The 18,603-nt window shown below is 47.1% G+C and overlaps 1 protein-coding gene across 3 annotated transcripts in view; it reads right to left on the bottom strand.

The window, feature by feature from the left end:
• The window catches only part of DOK5 (docking protein 5), a 147,132-nt gene that overhangs the window by 79,949 nt on the left and 48,580 nt on the right, over nt 1–18,603 (bottom strand). Inside the window, exons 1-2 of one of the 3 annotated variants that reach the window (XM_043884352.1) lie at nt 1,744–1,754; nt 1,312–1,419 (exon numbers count right to left, since the gene is read on the bottom strand). Coding sequence is in view for 2 of the 3 variants with exons in the window: in XM_043884350.1 (XP_043740285.1) it covers nt 1,312–1,419; nt 1,513–1,527 (123 nt within the window). In the remaining variant the exon portion in view is untranslated. Of the gene's footprint in view, nt 1–1,311; nt 1,420–1,512; nt 1,535–1,743; nt 1,755–18,603 lie in introns of those variants that run through there. The other 2 variants (XM_043884350.1, XM_043884351.1) reach the window with 2 other exon arrangements.

Below are 18,603 nucleotides of genomic sequence, written 5' to 3'. Positions count from 1 at the left end.
CTCAGTCATGTCTGACCTTTGGGGACCCCATGGACTGTGTAGCCTGCCAGGCTCCTCTGTCCATGGGGATTTCCAGGCAAGAGTACTGGAACCGGATGCCATTTCCTCCTCCAGGGGATCTTCTCAACCGAGGGATCAAACCTGCATCTCCTGCATTGCAGGCGGATTCTCCACTGAGCCAGCAGGGAAGCCCTGGACCACAGCGGCAGACAGTGGTTTACGAAGCAGAAACAGATGCAGACGCAGAGGACAAGCATATGGATGCCCAGCGGGGAGGGAGTGGGGGGTGAGCTGGGCGCTGGGATGGACACACACACACTACTGATGATGTGAACACAATAGACACCAAGCAGAACTGAGTGGGCCGCACGAGAGACGCCGCTCAGCGCTCTGCAGACCTAAACGGGGAGGAAATCCAGGAACAGGGGACGTGTGCACCCAGAGCTGACTCAGCCTGGACCACAGAAACCAACACACCACAAAGGGAAGTGGAGTCGTCAGTCGTGTCCGACTCTCTTCTGCCCCGTGGACTGCAGCCCACCAGGCTTCTCCATCCATGGGGTTCTCCAGGCAAGAATACCGGAGTGGGTGGCCTTTCCCTTCTCCAGGAGATCTTCCCAACCCAGGGATCGAACCTGGGTCTCCCGCATTGCGGGCAGAAGCTTTACCCTCTGAGCCACCAGGAAAGATTCGATACTCCAATAAAAATTTTTTAAAGATACTCCAATAAAATTTTTTTAAAAACTGGAGTCATAATAGGTGAAAACTGGAAAAAAACCTAAGTGTCTGTCAACAATAAAATGGGAGGCTTCCCCGGTGGTGCAGTGCTTAAGGATCCACCGTGCAATGCAACTGGTGTGACCCCTGGTAGGGGAAGCTCCCGCGTGGACGGAGGCCACACCGACCCGAGACAGCACTCCAGAGCCTGCAAGCTGCAACCACCAAGCCCCAGAGGCCACGCTCCACGGGAGGAGGAGGCGCAGAATAACAGGCTCACACACAGCGGCGGAGAGGAGCCCCGCTCGCCGCTAGGGAAAGCCTGCGGGCAGCCACGGACCCGCCACAGCCAAAACACAAAACTAAGGAATAAATCTTAAAAAACAATAGAATGAATAAGCTACAGAGGAGACAAATAACAACAGCCAAAAAAGCAAACAGTGAGCTAGTAGATGTCCTTTAGAGATGTTATGTCCTTGGAAAAAGTAATTTTTGTAACGTGGTTAAAAAAGCAAGACAAGTTTTCAGACTCAAAGAACGTGAGTTCTCTAGTTATGAACAGACTTCTGGAAAGCTACAATAACTGAGTCTTACCTTATGGTAACACCTAAAATAGGCGGCACGTTCATCAGAAAATTTCTCCAGTCTTTTTGGACCTTTGCTGGACGCTTTCTTGAATACTAACCAACATCGTTGATAAATCTGGAAGGGAATAAAAAGACTGCACTCAGCATCACAGCTGACTCAGATACTACTGGCATTTACATTTAAATGTTTTCTTTTTGATGTTTCCACCTGTAAAATATTCATAAACCATAAACGTGATGTTGCTTTGGGAAAACAAAGTTTTAAAACCCCAAACTGATTCCACAATGGGTGTATGATGCCATTCAGAAAATCACTGGAATCAAAAGAAAATAAGTATTTAGAGGCACATATCTTCATTCTTTGACAGCATTTCAGAAAAAGTCCCAGAGATAAAAACCCGAAATCAGCACAAACAAGACAAGCTTTCACGGCACACACCCTAGTTTCAAACACCCTTATTTACGGAGATCACAGCCTGATAGACACTAAAGACGAGAAGACCTCGGAAGGGACAGTCCCTGTGAGTTGTGTGACGTTCCTCATACCCGATGGTCAGGAGCTGGGCCAGACAGCGGACTGACTAGCTCATAAACGACAGTGAACACCAACCACATTCTCCTTCAGAAAATTCAACCCAGAGACTCAAAGATGATTGCCAGGATGGGGTGCAGTCCAAGTTAACACTGTAAAACATTAAGGGTCATAAAAACATGGAGACAAAAGCGGAAAAGTAATTCAGTGGACACAGGGTGGCCTTTTAAACAAACGGTGCTCAAAAAACTGAATGTGTGTGCTGAGTTGCTCAGTCGTGTCTGACTCTGTGACCCCAGGAACTGCAGTCGGCCAGGCTCCTCTGTCCATGGGGATTCTCCAGGGAAGAACACTGGAGTGGGTTGCCATGCCCTCCTCCAGGGGATCTTCCCAACCCAGGGATGGAACCCAGGTCTCCTGCATTGCAGGCGGATTCTTTACCATCTGAGCCACCAGGAAAGCCAAAAAAACTGAATATCCATAGGGAATTAAAAAAAAAAAAAACCTTGACCCAAAACACTCATACAAAATTAACTCAAAATGGACTGAAATCTTTATAAAATCTTTTATAAATCTTTATATTTAGGGAGGAAAAAGGAAATGTTTGGGAACACAGTCTGAACAAAGAGTTCTTAGATCTCACATTGTTGTTCTTTACTCCCTAAGTTGCGTCTGACTCTTTTGTTACGCCATGGACTGTAGCCCGCCAGGCTCCTCTATCCATGAAATTTCCCAGGCAAGAATACTGGAGTGGATTGCCATTTCCTCCTCTAAGGAATCTTCCTGACCCAGGAATGGAACCCGGGTCTCCTGCATTGCAAGTGGGTTCTTTACTACTGAGCCACCAGGGAAGCCCTAGACCTCATTCCAAAATCTTAATCCATAAAAGAAAATGTTGCCACATGTACCTCATCAGAATTTAAAATTTTGGCTATGTGAAAAATTCCACTGAGAGAATGAAAAGACAAGCTGGGGGGGGGGGGGGAGGAAATGTGCAAACCATGTATCTGACATAGGATCAGTATCTAGAATACACAGAGTCCTCAAACTTCAACATTAAAGAGCCACACAATCCATTCACAGAATGGACAAGAGACATTTCACCGAAGAGAACACACAGGTGATCGAGAGGCACATGAGAAAATGCTCGCCGTCATTAAGCCTTCAGGGAGATGTAAATTAAACCACAGAGAAACACTGTGGATCACAACCACAAACATTAAACCCACAGTGAAACGCACACCTACCAGGTTGTACCCCCACATGTTGACAAGGATGCCACTAAACGGGGCCGCTTCCGCACTGCTGCTGGGAATGTGAAATGTACAACCCCTTAAAGAACTAATCGAGCAGCATAGGACTTAAGAGTTCTACTCCTTGGAACCTAGGCCAGAGGAATGCAAACTCCCCACACACAAAAAACATGACCAAGAATGTTCACAGCAGCTGGATTTGTACCAGTGCAAAACTGCACCCAGCCACCTCTCCTCCACCAGGTAAGCGGGCAGACGATCTGGGGAACAGTGACCCTGTACGATGGCACTCGGCTATAAATACAGTCTGAAGGAGTCTTCAGAGAATAATGCCGAGTGGGGGGGGTAGCAGAGTGGCGCCAAACCCAAAGGTTACATACGGTACGGCTGCACTGAGAGCATTCTTGAAATGACAGAAGTATAGAAATGGAATCAGATCAGTGGTTATCAGGGGTGAGGGCTGTGGGACAGGGAACAGAAGGGAGGAGGGGGTGTCTATACGGGCGACGGGCGGGTCCCGGCAGCGCTGAAACTGCCCTGTGTCCTGACTCTATCAACACCGTTGTCTTGGTTACGATGCATTGTTGGGGACGTCCCTGAGGGCCCAGGGGTTAAGACTCCGCCTCGCAATGTAGGGGACTCGGATTCGATCCGCGGTCGGGGAGCTAAGGTCACACAGGTCTGGGGCGAGTACACCCCACCGTACTGCACCTACTGAGCCCGAACGCCAAACTAGAGGGTCCATTCACGTGCTGCAGCTAAGATCCGACTCGGCCAAATAAATAAATTAAATACATAAACCTAAAAAATACTGCGCTGTTGTTTCAAAGATAGCACCACCAGGGAAACTGGTTAAAGAGTACAGGATCTTTGTGTAACACTTCTTACAACCAAAAGTGAATCTACAATTATCTTAAAACAAAACACTTATAAATTTTTAACAGAAAAGTGCAGAGATATTTAACCAAGATCTCAAAAATTACAGCTTAATCTAAAAACAGTTACCTATTTCTTTTGCTATCAAGCTGAAGTCTAATTAACCACTAGACTAAGTAACTTTAGAAAATCAAATGCCAAGAGTCATTGTTAAGAGTTCAAACACAGAATCCTTTTCAGGATGGAGAATCAGCCATGGAAATTAACATGTTGAGGGCTACGGCTGGCAAAGAGAAGACTTACCAATATCACACTGGTGTCTGATAACAGATGAGATCACTGGCTTCCTTAAAACCTAACCACCAGAAAGAGGACTGTAATTACAGTGGGAATGGCTGTCACTCTGATTGTTAAAATAAAAGATGTGGAAAATAGGTTTCTCAGCTCCTTCCTTCTGGACGCGGCCATGAAAATGTGTTAGAGACGGCATGCTAAGGTATGCAAGAAATATGCATACTACGGGGAAAAAAAGTTTTCATCAAAGAGGATATTTTATATTTCTAAATTATGCTGTTACTTTCAGACCCAATCTTGAATGACAGCATTTCTACTTTAAAACAAAGTTACTCAGTTTCTTCAGGATCAAACCACATTTGTCTGGCTTCTGTCTGAAGTCTGTCACACACAAGCTAAAGATTCCTCAATTTAAGCAGGCCTGATGACTTCCATCTTCAATTCATCCACATTACTCTCATAGGATTTTTGTTTTTCTTTTGTTCCATTAAGCAGTAAGAGCAAAAGTGCAGTGTTAGAATCAAATAACTGCCGAAGTACTATTGTATAAATTCAAATTATACAAAGTAAATAATTTGTAAAAATAAATTTATACAAATTATTGTACTGCATGCTGCTTCTGCTGCTCTATACTCAGTCGTGTCCGACTCTTTGCGGCCCCGCAGACTGCAGCCCGCCAGGCTCCTCTGTCCGTGGGATCCCCAGGCAAGAACACTGGAGTGGGCTGCCATTGCCTGCTCCAGGGATCCTCCTGACCCAGGCATGGAACCCAGGTCTTCTGCACTGCAGGCAGACTCTTTACCACTGAGTCGCCTGGGTCTCCAGGCTGTATTATATAAATATTGTTTATAACTCCTGGCTGGAAAATCACCCTGGAACAGATTAAAACATGCTGGCTCATCAGGAGGTAAGGAAAACTCCAACACTTGGCTTATGAAAAGAGGGAGTTGAGTGATTCTCAAGCAGTGGTCCAGCCTCACTCAAGATAATTGTTAATTATGCAGATTCCTAGAGATTAGCCAAGGTCAATTGCATCAGAGTGGGGCCAGACAAATTGGCTGTTTACCACATTCCCCAGGAATTTTGCTTGCTAATTTGCAAACTAAGGCATGAATATTCATAAAGACTTCCAGACAACCTAGTGCTCCCCAGAGGGACTGCCAACAAAAACTCCTCCGGCAACTGCTCCGCCCACAGTGAGGGCCTCTGAGTGCGTGATGTCCGGTGAGGACAGGGGCCTTGGGCATGGAGCGGCGGGAGATGCCGTCCTGAGATTCAGTGACGGTGAAAGTGAGGTCAGCTGAACCACAGCAAACCCGTTTCACCTGCCCTACCCTCTTGGTCTCAAGAACAGAGGAATTACAAACTTGTGCTCCATATTTCAGAACTGGTCAGAGGAGGCGAAACAGGAGGACTCCCTGAAGGTGGGAATACGCAGAGAGGAGCTGGAGTGACTGACACGCGTCAAAGGACAACAGCTTGAGAATAATCTCGTTTGCTTACTAGCAGAGGGCAGCGTTTCCTTCTTAAGTTAATTCATCCAATGAGCTTCTTCATATTTTATATAACACATCTACAGACCATCTATAGTATTTTTTAGTTAACATTTTTCTTTCACTGATTTCTTTAACTGAAGCTTTTGTTCTCCCAACTGTGACAGCAAAGTGTAGTCTCACGGGACAGGAAGCGGAGGTAATCCTAATGCTAACGATGCATGCCTGCATGCTAAGTCACGTCAGTTGGGTCCCTATGGACCCCCTGGACTGTAGCCCGCCAGGCTCCTCTGTCCCCAGGATTCTCCAGGCAAGAATACTGGATGGGTGGCCGTGCTCTCCCCCAGGGGATCTTCCCGACCCGGGGATCAAACCCCAGTCGCTTATGTCTCCTTCACTGGCAGGTGGGTTCTTTTCCACTAGCACCACTCTTAAGACAATCTGATGACAGAATAACTTTATGTTGAAATATCTCACCTGCTATATATTAGGCTTCTGTGTTCTCAGCACAACCGGCATTTTAGACAGCATTATTTTTTAGTGGGGGGGGGAGCACTGTGCTGTGCATCGTGGGGTGTTTTGGAGTCTGTTTGGGCTTCAGCTGAATGCCGGAATCACGCTTCTCCTACCCCGCCGGACACTGCCGAGTGTCCCCTGTGGGGAGGGGAAGGGGTGTAACGTCAGAAACACCATTATAGGTGAATTCACACTGATCTGAGATTGCAGAGTTGAAGAATATCTTCAAGTCCTGGACTCGGACAAGCCAATCCACACAAGCCACTGTCCGAGCAACAACAGGCAAGCACATGACACAGTCCTCAGCACCCACCCAGGGCGTGGCCAGCCGCTCCAGCATCCTCGCCGGGGAAAACTCCCGCGGACAGAGAGCCTGGCGGTCCACAGTCCACGCGGTCGCACAGCGTCGGACACGACTTAATGACTCAACAACAGCCACAATTCACAGAGGGAAGGTGTATTTGGTGGGGAGGCGGTGGTGGGGGGGGAGGTAAGCTAGGACTGTTTTCTGTTCTGCCAGAATCTAATTTCTGTAATCACAACAATTTTCCCTCTTCTCCAGGCAACTCCAGGAGTTGGTGATGGGCAGGGAGGCCTGGCGTGCTGCAGTCCATAGGGTCACAAAGAGTCGGACACGACTGAGCGACTGAAATGAGCTGAACTGAACCAGGCATTCTCTCCAACTCAGCCATATCATATATCCTCAGTCATATACTGCTAAATTAGCCTCATTTCTCACAATCTAGTCCTATTTTTATTTATTCTCCAAAACAAGTCAAATATTCTTCTTATCTGGGGAGTTAATATCAACACGAAGTATCAGCCAAAACCTTTGTGCATGCAGAATGCTAATTCCTTTTTGTGCATTATCTCAACTAACCTACCAACGGCCCTATAAAACACAGGCCATTATTATTCCCATTTTACAATGAGGAAATAAGACCTTAGTGAGGTTCCTCACTGTGTATTTATTACTCAAGGGCATGAAACTAGAGAAATAAGCCAGTATTCCAACCTTGGTTTGCCTGATTCTGGAGAAAAAACTCTTAACCATTCCTCCAGGATTTTCCCAGAAAAGTTGGTCTCCTAGAGACGCTCAAACTTCTGCTGAGGGTCGAGCTGTCTGTAAGAAGTTGATTTTCATGCTTATCATAATCTATAAAGAGACATTTAGTTGTAACCATATGCTCTTTCATCTGGACGACAACTTTACCGTCTAGCTATTTCAGTGTGACATTTGCATTTGTGATTTTAAGTTCCCTGGCACCCAGCATTGGCCGAGAGTGAACATTTTTAATGGAGTATTTCTGCAATTGAGGTCTGAAGACCCTATTCCGGGACCGCAAGCCTAGCAGTTTGTAAGATGTGTTTTCTCTTAAAAGAATTCCACCCTCTCCTTAAGTGACAAAGTATTCAGGATCCCTGACCGCAGCTCAGAAACTCAACTGTGCCAAATATTTCTGACTATATGGTAAGTGTCTCATGTAAGCTCTGGGTTTTCCGTGGCCTGCCTTCCCTGTCTGACCTGGAGTTGCTCGCTCTTCACCGGTTACAGCTGCAGGAACCACCGTCCCGGCTCCCCGGCTCCCTGTGGATGCATGCAGTCAGCACCCAGCCTGCACATGGCCCCCGGCTCCCGGCCACAGAGACCCACCGCCCAGGTCTCCTGCATTGCAGGCCGATGCCTGGACCCAGGTCTCCCGCACTGAAGGCAGATTCTTTACCGCCAGAACCACAAGGTGACGGAAGAAGAATAGAATTCTGTGATTTCACTGAATTGTACACTCACCAAAATAACGAGCTGGTTCAGAATTACATATTTTATGAGGAGAAAAAGTCATTTTAATGAGCAAACAACACGACTGTATGCCTGTCATTTATATACACCTTTCATTTGTCAGGAAAGAACGTTAATTTGGAGAAGGTTGCACAGTGGGTACCGAGGTACATATTAAAATTCAGTACAAAGAAAAATTCCAGCAAAATGAGATAATTAATCATAAAATAAAATTAGTATAAAGAGGATTAAAAATATTTCAAAAGCATCCACAGGCAATAAATTAGCTGTGCAAGCCCTCTGTTGACGTCAAAGTAAATTAACACAACCTTTCCAGGGGAGAAATTATGCCTACCCTTTGACCTGAAAATACTATTTCTAGGAACTTTCCCCCTAAGGAAATAATTAAGGAAATATACAAACATATGGGAATAGGGCTCTTTGGCATAAAAACTGAGAGCACTGTAAGTCTTCCAGGGGACTGGCTTCATTAATTATGGCATGTCTGTAAACTGGAAATTGCCATCATTAAAAATGATGTTGTAAAATAATATTTATACCATAGAATGTGCTATTAAGTAAGTTATTAAGTAAGAAAATAGGTTGTCCTTGCTTTTTAATCTGTTTCTACTCTAATATATATACTCCATCTTTCCCCCATACACACACATACACACACACACACACACACCAGGGGGGAAAATATCCGTTTCAATGGAAAACTATGCATTCTCTAGACACACACATCCGGTATCATCTGATTCTGATTCTGAGGGAAACAGTCTACAACCCTAAACTGTAGATCACTGGTAAAAATGTAAAATAATTCTAGTCCATAAAGATGCAAATTCTATCCCCTTTAGTAGAGGCTTCACTGATTTCCCGCCCGCCCCCGTCGTGGAGCTGGCTCAGCCTCCTCTGGAGCACACATTTCACTACGCTGCTTATACAAATGTGTGAGCTCTCTGGCTTCCCCTTAGAACTAGTTACAATACTCTGTGCTGTTCTTTCACTTAATTAATGAGTCAACTAGAATCTTCAGCACGTGCTCTTTCTACATCTGTACGAGAGTCACGATACGAACAGTTAACTGCTTTGAAAACTAGTTTTTACCACAATCCATCGGTCACTGAGTCCTGTGTATTTCACCTTCTGGCTGAACCTGGAGCATCCCCCCCTCCTCCCGAGCCCCCCGCCTCCCGAGCCCCGCCGCAGGGACCACCACCCTCATCTCAGCGCCGCCTCCTGAGCTTCAGCGTCCCCTGCTTTCTCTTGCCACGTCTCATGTTCTGCAGCGCGTCTGGAGTGACCCTTAAAACCCTCATGTGACCACAGCAACCCACAGCTTAACACGTTTCTGAGGCCGCCTGTTGCCTTTGAGGTACAAACCCAAGTCTTAACGAGAGATTCTAGAACCTGCAAAAGCTGGCCCCACCCTACCTCTTTTGCCTTATTTTGTTGATTTCTTCATTTATATGGTCTCTACTTAGAACTATACACATATATTTTTAGTGGTGATCAAACAAGCAATACGAGATTATTTGGAAAAATTCTCATGGAATCAACATTCTGGCCACACATGGGACCCTTCCCTTGTCGGACAAAGCTGACCAATGCAGAGTGGAGAGCCAAAGGGAAAGGTGATGGCTCTGTTCCTGCTCTCCCCAATTCCTTCTGTCCCCGGACAGATCCACGAAGTAGGAGGCAGAGAAGTGACGGACGGGAGCCCTGCCTGAAGAGCCGCACACAGTTGCATGTCCTCACTCAGCTTCTATTTTTAAGCAGCCTTAAAGAAAAAAGCCAAACAACTCTAAAGAAATGCTAGAGAGTCTTGACTACTGGGTGGGCATTCTGTTCAAACAAAAAATTGGAGAGCTTATATCACTCATGAATTCAGCAGTCCCCAACGTTTTTTTGGCACCAGGAACCCATTTTGTGGAAAAGAATTTTTCCACGGGCCGGGGTGGAGGGGGGGTGGTTTGGGATGATTCAAGAAAACTACGTTTATTGGGCACTTTATTTCTAATCTAATGCTACAGCTGATCTGAAGGTACTGGTCCACAGCCGGGAGGTTGGGAACTCCTGCATTAATTCATCAACAAACCCTTATTGAGCACCTACTGTGTGCCAGACACTGTCCGGGTACTGAGGACGGGGCTGTGAACAGAGGGGAGGAAGCCGCTGCCTTCACTGGGCCTCCAGACGCGGCGTGATGACCAGAGACGCACAGGTGCATCTGTGAGCGTGTGTCTTGTAGTACACAGGCAATAACAGGTTACGTGGGCTTCCCTGGTGGCTCAGTGGGAGAGGATCTGCCTGCCGATGCAGGAGACGCACCTGCAGACAGAAACACGCCCTGGCACGATGAGCCGTCGGAATCCCAGGGAAGCCAGAGCTGGGAGAAGGGGTGAGGCCGTACGGGCCTGACTGCAGACGCTCTGACTTGTCCTCTGCGTGAGATGGGAAGGGAGATGAAGGCTTCTGGATGAAAGTCGTACAGTCCAATTTATGTTTAGTACGCGGCAGGGACTTGAAGGCAGAATCGAGGAAACTAGCTAGGAGGTTGCTGCTGCAATAAATCTCATGGTGCCCTGAGCCGGGATCGAAGTGGAGAAGCAGATGAGAAGGGGTCCAAGTGAGGACACATTCTGAGAACAGAACCAACAAGATTCACGGATGAGGCTAGAGGTAAGGATGCGAGCCAGGGATGATTTCAAGATTTTTAGCTCAAGCAAGTAGAAGAATGGAGTTTCCATCGGCGAAGCAAGCAAGCCTGGGAGGGGACCAGGATCTGCAGGGAGAATGCAGAATCTAACGGCGGACATAAGGAGTCTGTCATGCCTGTCAAACACCTAAGTTTTACATATAAACATTCTATTACTAAACATGAGGACTAGTCAGTTATGTATATATTGTATACACAAGCCTAAGATACAAGATCTTATTGCACTTTTAAATACAGTGATAGCACCATCTTCCCTACAGGCTTATTGGCAGAATGGAATGAGTCAGTACATTTAAAGGGCTTCTGTTGCCTGGGAGACACTTCATAGAGGTCAGCAGCTCATACCATCCAGCCAAGAAGTGATACCACCCAGCCGAGAAGTGATACCACCCAGCCGAGAAGTGATCTGCCTGCAAACAAGGGCAACACACACTCTGGTTCCTTCACGTACTCACTGTGAAGTGTGTGAAAGTCGCTCAGTCGTGTCCGACTCTTTGCGACCCCATGGACTGTAGCCCACCAGGCTCCTCTGTCCATGGGATTCTCCAGGCAAGAATACTGGAGTGGGTAGCCATGCCCTCCTCCAGGGGATCTTCCGAAACCAGGGGTTGAACCTGGGTCTCCTGCACTGCAGGCAGATTCTTGACTGTCTGAGCCTCCAGGGGAGCCCATTTATTCATTAACTTCACACATGTTTCCTGAGCAGCTACTATGCTCCAGGCCCTGGTCCAAGGACTGAAGAAATGACACAGTCACTTTCTTGCGTGTGGAATGAGGATAAATAAATAATAATACCCACCACACATAATTAATATGAGGATTGAATCAGCTAACGTTTATAAAAATCTCTGTGAACATCATGTAAGTTTGGGTTTTCGCTTCCTCCCGTGTTGAGACAGATAACTCAGTCTCCCTGGCCCGAGCACAAGGCCCAGCCTGTGGCCATCACAGCCACAGACTGCATCGGCGAGACGCCGTGGTTTGGTAGGACGTTCCTAACAAGTATTTGGCCGAGTTAAAAAAAGAAATGATGTCGTTGCGGCTTCCAAAAGTCTGTGAGTGAGCACCAAACCAAAATCCCTGACACCGAATTCCCGTTTCTCAGCTTGGCTCTCCACAGGCTGACCTGCCCGCTGCTCAGACCGTCCTGCCCACCACTGAAGTCCCAGCCTCCAAGCTCCACGCTTCCCTAACGAGGGAGGAGAGAACGTGCTGGAACTCTCTTCCCCTTGCTGCTCGGGGGGCTGCCTCCTTCTCTTCCTCCAGGTCTCACATGAGATTCCCCCGTCACTTCGCGACTGTTGTATAACCGATCACCCCGGAGCTGAGAGGCCCAAGAGAACAGGCGTGTTTCACTCCTGGTGAACCTGAGGGTGGATGAGGCTGCTCCGCGGGTCGGACCTGGCTCCTTTAGGCAGGGCTCCCGCTCAGGCGCGCGGTCACGGCAGGGCGGTCTGGAGCTCGCCTGGGGTGACTGAGCTCCTGCATGGTCTCAGACTCCCCGGGTTAGCTGGGGCATGTTTCCACGGAGCAGGCAGGAGAATCGCTGACACTGAGGGGCCTTCATTACGTGGGGTTCAGCAGTTGAGAATCCTCCTTGCAATGCAGGGGACGTGGGCTCAATGTCTGGTCGGGGAACTAAGATCCCACTTGCCGCAGAGCAGCTAAGCCCGGGCACAGCAGCGAGGGGCCTCCCGGCTGCAGCTAGAGGGTCCGTGTGCCTCAAGGATCGATGCTCCACGATGTATGGAGATCCAGTGTCCCGCAACTAAGACCCAATGCAGTCAGATAACAACAAAATTAATAAATATTTCTTAAAAGGAAAGAAATGGCCAAACTCTTTTGTAACAGAGTATTTGGGTTTCTTTCTCTTTTCCTTCTTTCTTTCTTTTTTTTTTTTTTTTTTTTTTTGATACTTTGAGAGACGGAGACTTGAGAGAGGGAAAAATAAAAGGGACAGAAAGGAGAGAAAGAAGTGATGAATCTGGGCACTGCCTGGAAAATAACCGGCTGAACACAAATCTGAGTTGGGACAAATAGAGGACTTTTAGGAAGAGGAGTGACTAAAATAAAATCCCAAGCCTGCTTCTTTGGATTTTCACTTGTTTCTCTGTTTAGTCCCCAGAAATATGAAGATATAAATAAAACTTTTATCTTTGTGTCAGTTTAATTCACAATGCCCAGGTACTTCACCTAAGAAGGCAGAGGGAAATATTTCACTCACAGAAGCGCATAAGGATGGAAGTCTAGACTTCTTCCTCAGCCTTTGCTGGCACGGAGGTGGGTGGGGGCCCAGTCTATTCTGTGGTGCTTGGCTGATATCAGAAGAGATATTTTCTAAAAGTTTTCTGTGTTGCTCAGCTGGGCTATTTCCTGGTCCTCGGATCAGAAAAAAAAAATTTTTTTGTTGGGGGAAGGGAGGTTCTTCTGTACCCACTAGCATTTCTGATGTGCTGACTTCTCTAGCTACAGCTTTGAAACATATGAGACAAAACGAAAACCTACGGAAATAACCACTATGTTGGTCCTTGAAAGCCAGGACCTCTCGTGATCTCCCCGGTGGCCCAGTGGCTAAGAGTCTGTGCTTCCACTGCTGGGGGCGTGGGTCAATCCCTGGCTGGGGCACGAAGATCCCACATGCGCTGGACACAGCCACACGGTTTTCAGACGCTGAGGTCTCCAGCCCGTCTGCCCTCTCTCCACCTTTCAGAGCCTTCTTAGTTTGAGTTATACATAGAGTCCAGAGTTTACAGTTGTACTTAGCAAAGGAAATAGAGGAAAGTGCGTCTACTCACTTATCCCAGAAGGAGCAAGTAAATATTTTTACAGCCTCCACGTAAAACGCTTTTACAAGCCCTGCTTGGGGCAAGTTTGCTGATAGTTCATCTCACAAGCCCAGAGTCAGGGCAGATGGAGACAGTCAGATTTCAAGGTAAAGGTCCCAAAAGTAACGGAGGCCGTGAATATACTCATGATCCACCATGATGCCACCTGCTCAGAAACACATCCCACCTATGAAATCCAAAGCACTCTCCTCCCCCATCCTTGCAACTTCAGTGTTTGAAATCATCTTGCTCACTGATTCGTCTGCATATTTATGTTTTACCTTCCTTTCTAAAAATTAAAAAAAAAAATCATATTTTGTCTTACTTTGAATTCTCAGGACCTAAGAGAGTATAGGCTCTCATTCCTTTTAAATAATTGAGCGCATAAATGAATGAGCAAATTAAAAAAATAGGAAAATCCATACTCAGCACTCATGAGCCTTCCACAATTTCATAAATGATGCCCTTAGATATCAAAGTACCTCAGAATGGACCTCACATTTCAAAAAAAAAGCCTTAACATCTTTATACAAGACAGTATTAAAAAAAAAAACCTCAAAATATGTAGAGCAAACATTCAAATTATACTGACAGACATTCTTTGAAAAGAAACAATTTAAAACCACATTTGTCCTTAAAAAGCGCATCCTGCAAAATGCCATTATCTAATACCATGAAGAAAGGTTCTGGTGGCCATTTGGCACATCACTGTTTTTAAACATCAATGAGTTTTTGTTCTAAAACCACAGACCCTCAAGATGACTGTAATTCCCTAGAGACTAAAGCAAATATTTTCCTATAATTAGAAACAGGCTCTAACCAAGCTGGAGAGACATTTGCCATGATAAAAAAAAAAAAAAAATTTTTTTTAAATTCCCAATTAGGGAGTTTTCATTAGAAATGCTACTTCTGAAGTTAAGCTACTATCATGATTTCAAATAGAAACATCTCAGCACGGCTGGCTCTCCAAACTTCCCCATGTCAGGGACAGTACTGAGTAAAAGTCATTCCGGGAGAGGCCTTCGTACAGAAAATCTGAACGTCACTCTCTAAGAAAGGAAGAGAGATGAATCCCAAGGTTAAGAAAGCAGTCTGAAAACACACATACACCTGGAACAGATGTTGCCAGAAAGGAGCGGAAGGGTGAAGGATAGGAGTCACGTAAAACAGTCTCAGCCAGGAATCCAAGGGGAGGAAACCCAGGCAGCCACAGAGGAAACTGTTTCAGAGTGTCAGGGGTAATTTACAATAAAGAGGCAGACTTTCAGAAAGCATTCTTGTTGTGAAGAGATGTGACATTGACAGCACCAGAAAGATGGGTTTTGCTTTGAAAGTTTTTTGTTAATTAATTAACTAATTTACTTTTCGCTATGCTGGGTCTTCAGCGCTGCTTGGGTTTCTCTCCAGCTGCGTGAGCGAGGGCTGCTCTCTAGGACGTGCAGGCCTCAGTCACTGTGGCTCCGGGCCCTGGGACATGCAGGCCTCAGTCTCTGTGGCTCCGGGCCCTGGGACGTGCAGGCCTCAGTCTCTGAGGCTCCGGGCCCTGGGACGTGCAGGCCTGTCTCTGTGGCTCCGGGCCCTGGGACATGCAGGCCTCAGTCTCTGAGGCTCCGGGCCCTGGGACGTGCAGGCCTCAGTCTCTGAGGCTCCGGGCCCTGGGACGTGCAGGCGTCAGTCTCTGTGGCTCCGGGCCCTGGGATGTGCAGGCCTCAGTCACTGTGGCTCCGGGCCCTGGGATGTGCAGGCCTCCGTCGCTGAGGCTCCCGGGCTCCAGAGCACAGGCTCGGTAGTTGTGGCGCAAGAGCTTAGCTGCTTCAAGGCACATGGGATCTTCCCAGATCTGGGTCTGACCCCGGGTCTCCTCCACTGGCCGGCGGATTCTTTACCACTGAACCACCAGGGGAGCCCTGTTCGTATTGATTTAATTACAGACTGTTAGGGAAAAGTGTCTAAATATCAGATTATTAAAATGTCATGAAATGGCCTTTTACTCTATACCATCCAGGTTAAAAAGCCAACCTACATCTGAACGACAGAGGCCTGTAGGTGACAATTAGATCGGTGTGATTAGATCAGCGGTGCTCAACTTCAGCAAGTGCGTCCCCAGGGGGACACGTGACGCCGTCTGGAAGCAAGTCTAGTTGGCACAGCTGGGGAGATGCTGAGTAGTGCCTGGGGTCAGAGACCAGAGATGCCAAATCTTACAGCACCAGGGCCGGCCCCCACTGAAAGGAGTTATCTGGCCCTAAAATGTCCATAGTGTTGAAGGTGAGAAAAAGAAGACATCAGGTAAACAGTCTTCTCAAAATTAAAGCCTTTATCCCAGATCTAGAAGGACTCATTGACCAAAGTTAAGTCTGTTTGATGAATCATAAAGTGCTCTGAAACCAAGTGTTGTCACGTTGAAAACCAAACATCGAGATGCCCAAACATTTCTCTTAACGTGATAGGATATTGTTAGGGTCAGGTAAACACAGATCCTAACAAGCTGAGACATGCCCGCAGTCCCAGGACGACGTATTTCAGACTTCAGAGGATTTCTGAAGTCAGGCGGCAGTAACTAGCTCTGGGGCAGGAGGGCTGGATGGAGCCAGAGGACCTGCCACTCAGACTGCAGGGCTCCAAGCCTCCTGGCACCCTGCTCAAATATGAGCCTTGCTAGAAAAGTCACTGCTGATCAAGGTAGGGAAAACATGAGAAAAAGCGGCACGGTGAAGATTAATCAGGACGAAAAGAAACGGCAAAGGCTGTGAACAGTGGCAGTCCCCAAACATGAAGCCGCGAGTCCGCCGGAGACGCGGAAGTTGGGACCCAGGCTGGACACATGTCCTACCATCTTCTACACCACCAGGCTCCCTTCTTTGCCAGAACCATCCCCCCTTCTTTCCGGCACCTCAGGGGAATGCCTCTGTGTCAACCCTCCCATTTCACACCCTCCAACATGCGTCCTTAGCTTCCACGTGTCACGTCAAATCCTCCAGGAAATGGTCACTTCCCGTCAACCTCAGCATCAAACCAATATACACAGAGGCCACACGAAGAAGCACAGACAGCAGAAGTCAGGGGCACAGCCTCCGGAGCCAACCTGGAGACTTCCCTGGCCGTCCAGTGGGACGGACCCGCCTGGCAATGCCAGGGGCGTGGGTTCGCTTCCTGGTCTGGGAACGAGGATCCTACCAGCCCGCGCAGCAGGAGGAAGAGGCAGGCGACCCAAGGAGCAGCCCGCGCCGCAGGGGGGACCAGTGCAGCCGGATCCCAGCACTGCACACAGGCGACTGGAGGAGAATGGTGAACACCCCGGAGATAAAAGCCAGCCCAGCCAGGCTCACAGGCTGATCGCAAAATGGACACGCTGTGTGGCCGCGGGCAAGCTGTTAAACCCGGTTTCTTCAGGGGATAACCAACTGTCACAGGACTCATCCCGGAGGATCCCCCGCGTTCCTGCATTTGAAGCACCTTGGAACGATGGCTGGCCCATAACCAACCTTTCATCAAGACAGACACCCTTAGCAGAGACTTTATATTCGTCGTCGCTTCATTCTCAGCCCTCGCACAGTGCTGGCCGTTCTGCAGGAACTCAATAAACAACTGCCGAATGAATGAATTGCCAGAGGCCCCTCTTACGCAGCACACCCAGAGCACTCTGAGTTTCCACCATCATGAACAAACTACACTTCACGGTAACTACTGAATTTTCTCTTTTTCTCTAGACTGTAAGTTCTGAGAGGGGCAGTGCTTGCTTTCTGCACTGCTTCAATTATTGGATCATGGTGAGCACACATCAAAATAGTTCCCAAATGAAATGAAGAAATGAATCTATATCTAACTTCAAGAATAAATACGATCGAATTACACCCATTATCTTGTAATAACCTATAATGGAACATAGGCCTTCCCAGTTGGCGCTAATGGTAAAGAACCTGCCTGCCAACGCAGGAGACTTAAGAGATGCGGATTCAACCCCTGGGTCGGGAAGGTCCCCTGGAGGAGAGTAGGCAACCCACTCCAGTATTCTTGCCTGGAGAATCCCACGGACACAGGAGACTGGGGGCTACGGTCCACAGGGTCAGAAAGAGTCGGGCAGAACTGAAGTCGGACACGACTCAGCAGCGGCAGAATGGAATATAATCTGTCAAAAACTCAAATTGCTATGCTGAACATCTGAAACTAACACAACATTATAAATCAATTATACTTCAGTAAAGTAAAATAAAGGATAACTAAGACAGTAGAGCCAACAGAATTCATATTTTGCTTTCTTATAAACTTGTCTCTACTAAGTCTTACTGGAAATGCTTTTGCTTTTACAAAGGATATGAAGAAAGGGGAGCTTTTCCACTAGAAATTAACTGGAAACCAGCTCCCCCAAGACTCCATCTCCAGTAGTAACACGTGGCAGCAAGAGGTTCAACTCTGATCCCGCTTGTACCCAAGGCCAACAGGAGGCTGCATAGAAAGCTGGAACAGCATTCTCACTCCAATTAGTCATGAAATGAGGCAAAGCTGGAGACGTCTCTCCCCTATAATATCAACTTTTCCTTAGGTGTCCTCACTATAATAGAGTCTACTCAGACTCATCCGAAATTTAACAGCTTCCCTGCCTTACAAGCCAGGTTCTATTACAGTTTCAGCCTTTCGGAGCTCTGAGATCCTACAACTGGAATCAATGCTGGTTCAAGACTCATCCGAATGAGAATTTTAAGATTCAATGTAACACTCTTCCAATCCTACAAGATGAGCAAAAATAAAGACACTAAAATAAAACCCATAATATAATTTCATATACTAATGAAGCTGGACCACAAAGTTGGCTCTAAGCAAGTAATAAATTAGACACCTGATGAATTATAAGTCACGTTCTCTGTAAGACAAAAACAGAACAATTGCTGAGTAAAGTCAGAACAATTCTTTGCACTCGGTCCAGAGAGAAATGCTTCCCCAGGGTCTTTATAACAGATGGGGCTACAATTTGGACACTCTCCAAGGAGGGCAATTTCGCAGGATCTTT

This window comes from Cervus elaphus, chromosome 23 (genome assembly GCF_910594005.1).
Source record: "Cervus elaphus chromosome 23, mCerEla1.1, whole genome shotgun sequence".
Classification (NCBI taxonomy): Eukaryota; Metazoa; Chordata; class Mammalia; order Artiodactyla; family Cervidae; genus Cervus; species Cervus elaphus.
The sequence above is the reverse complement of the archived record's forward strand: the minus strand, read 5'-3'. Positions and strand labels throughout refer to the sequence as shown.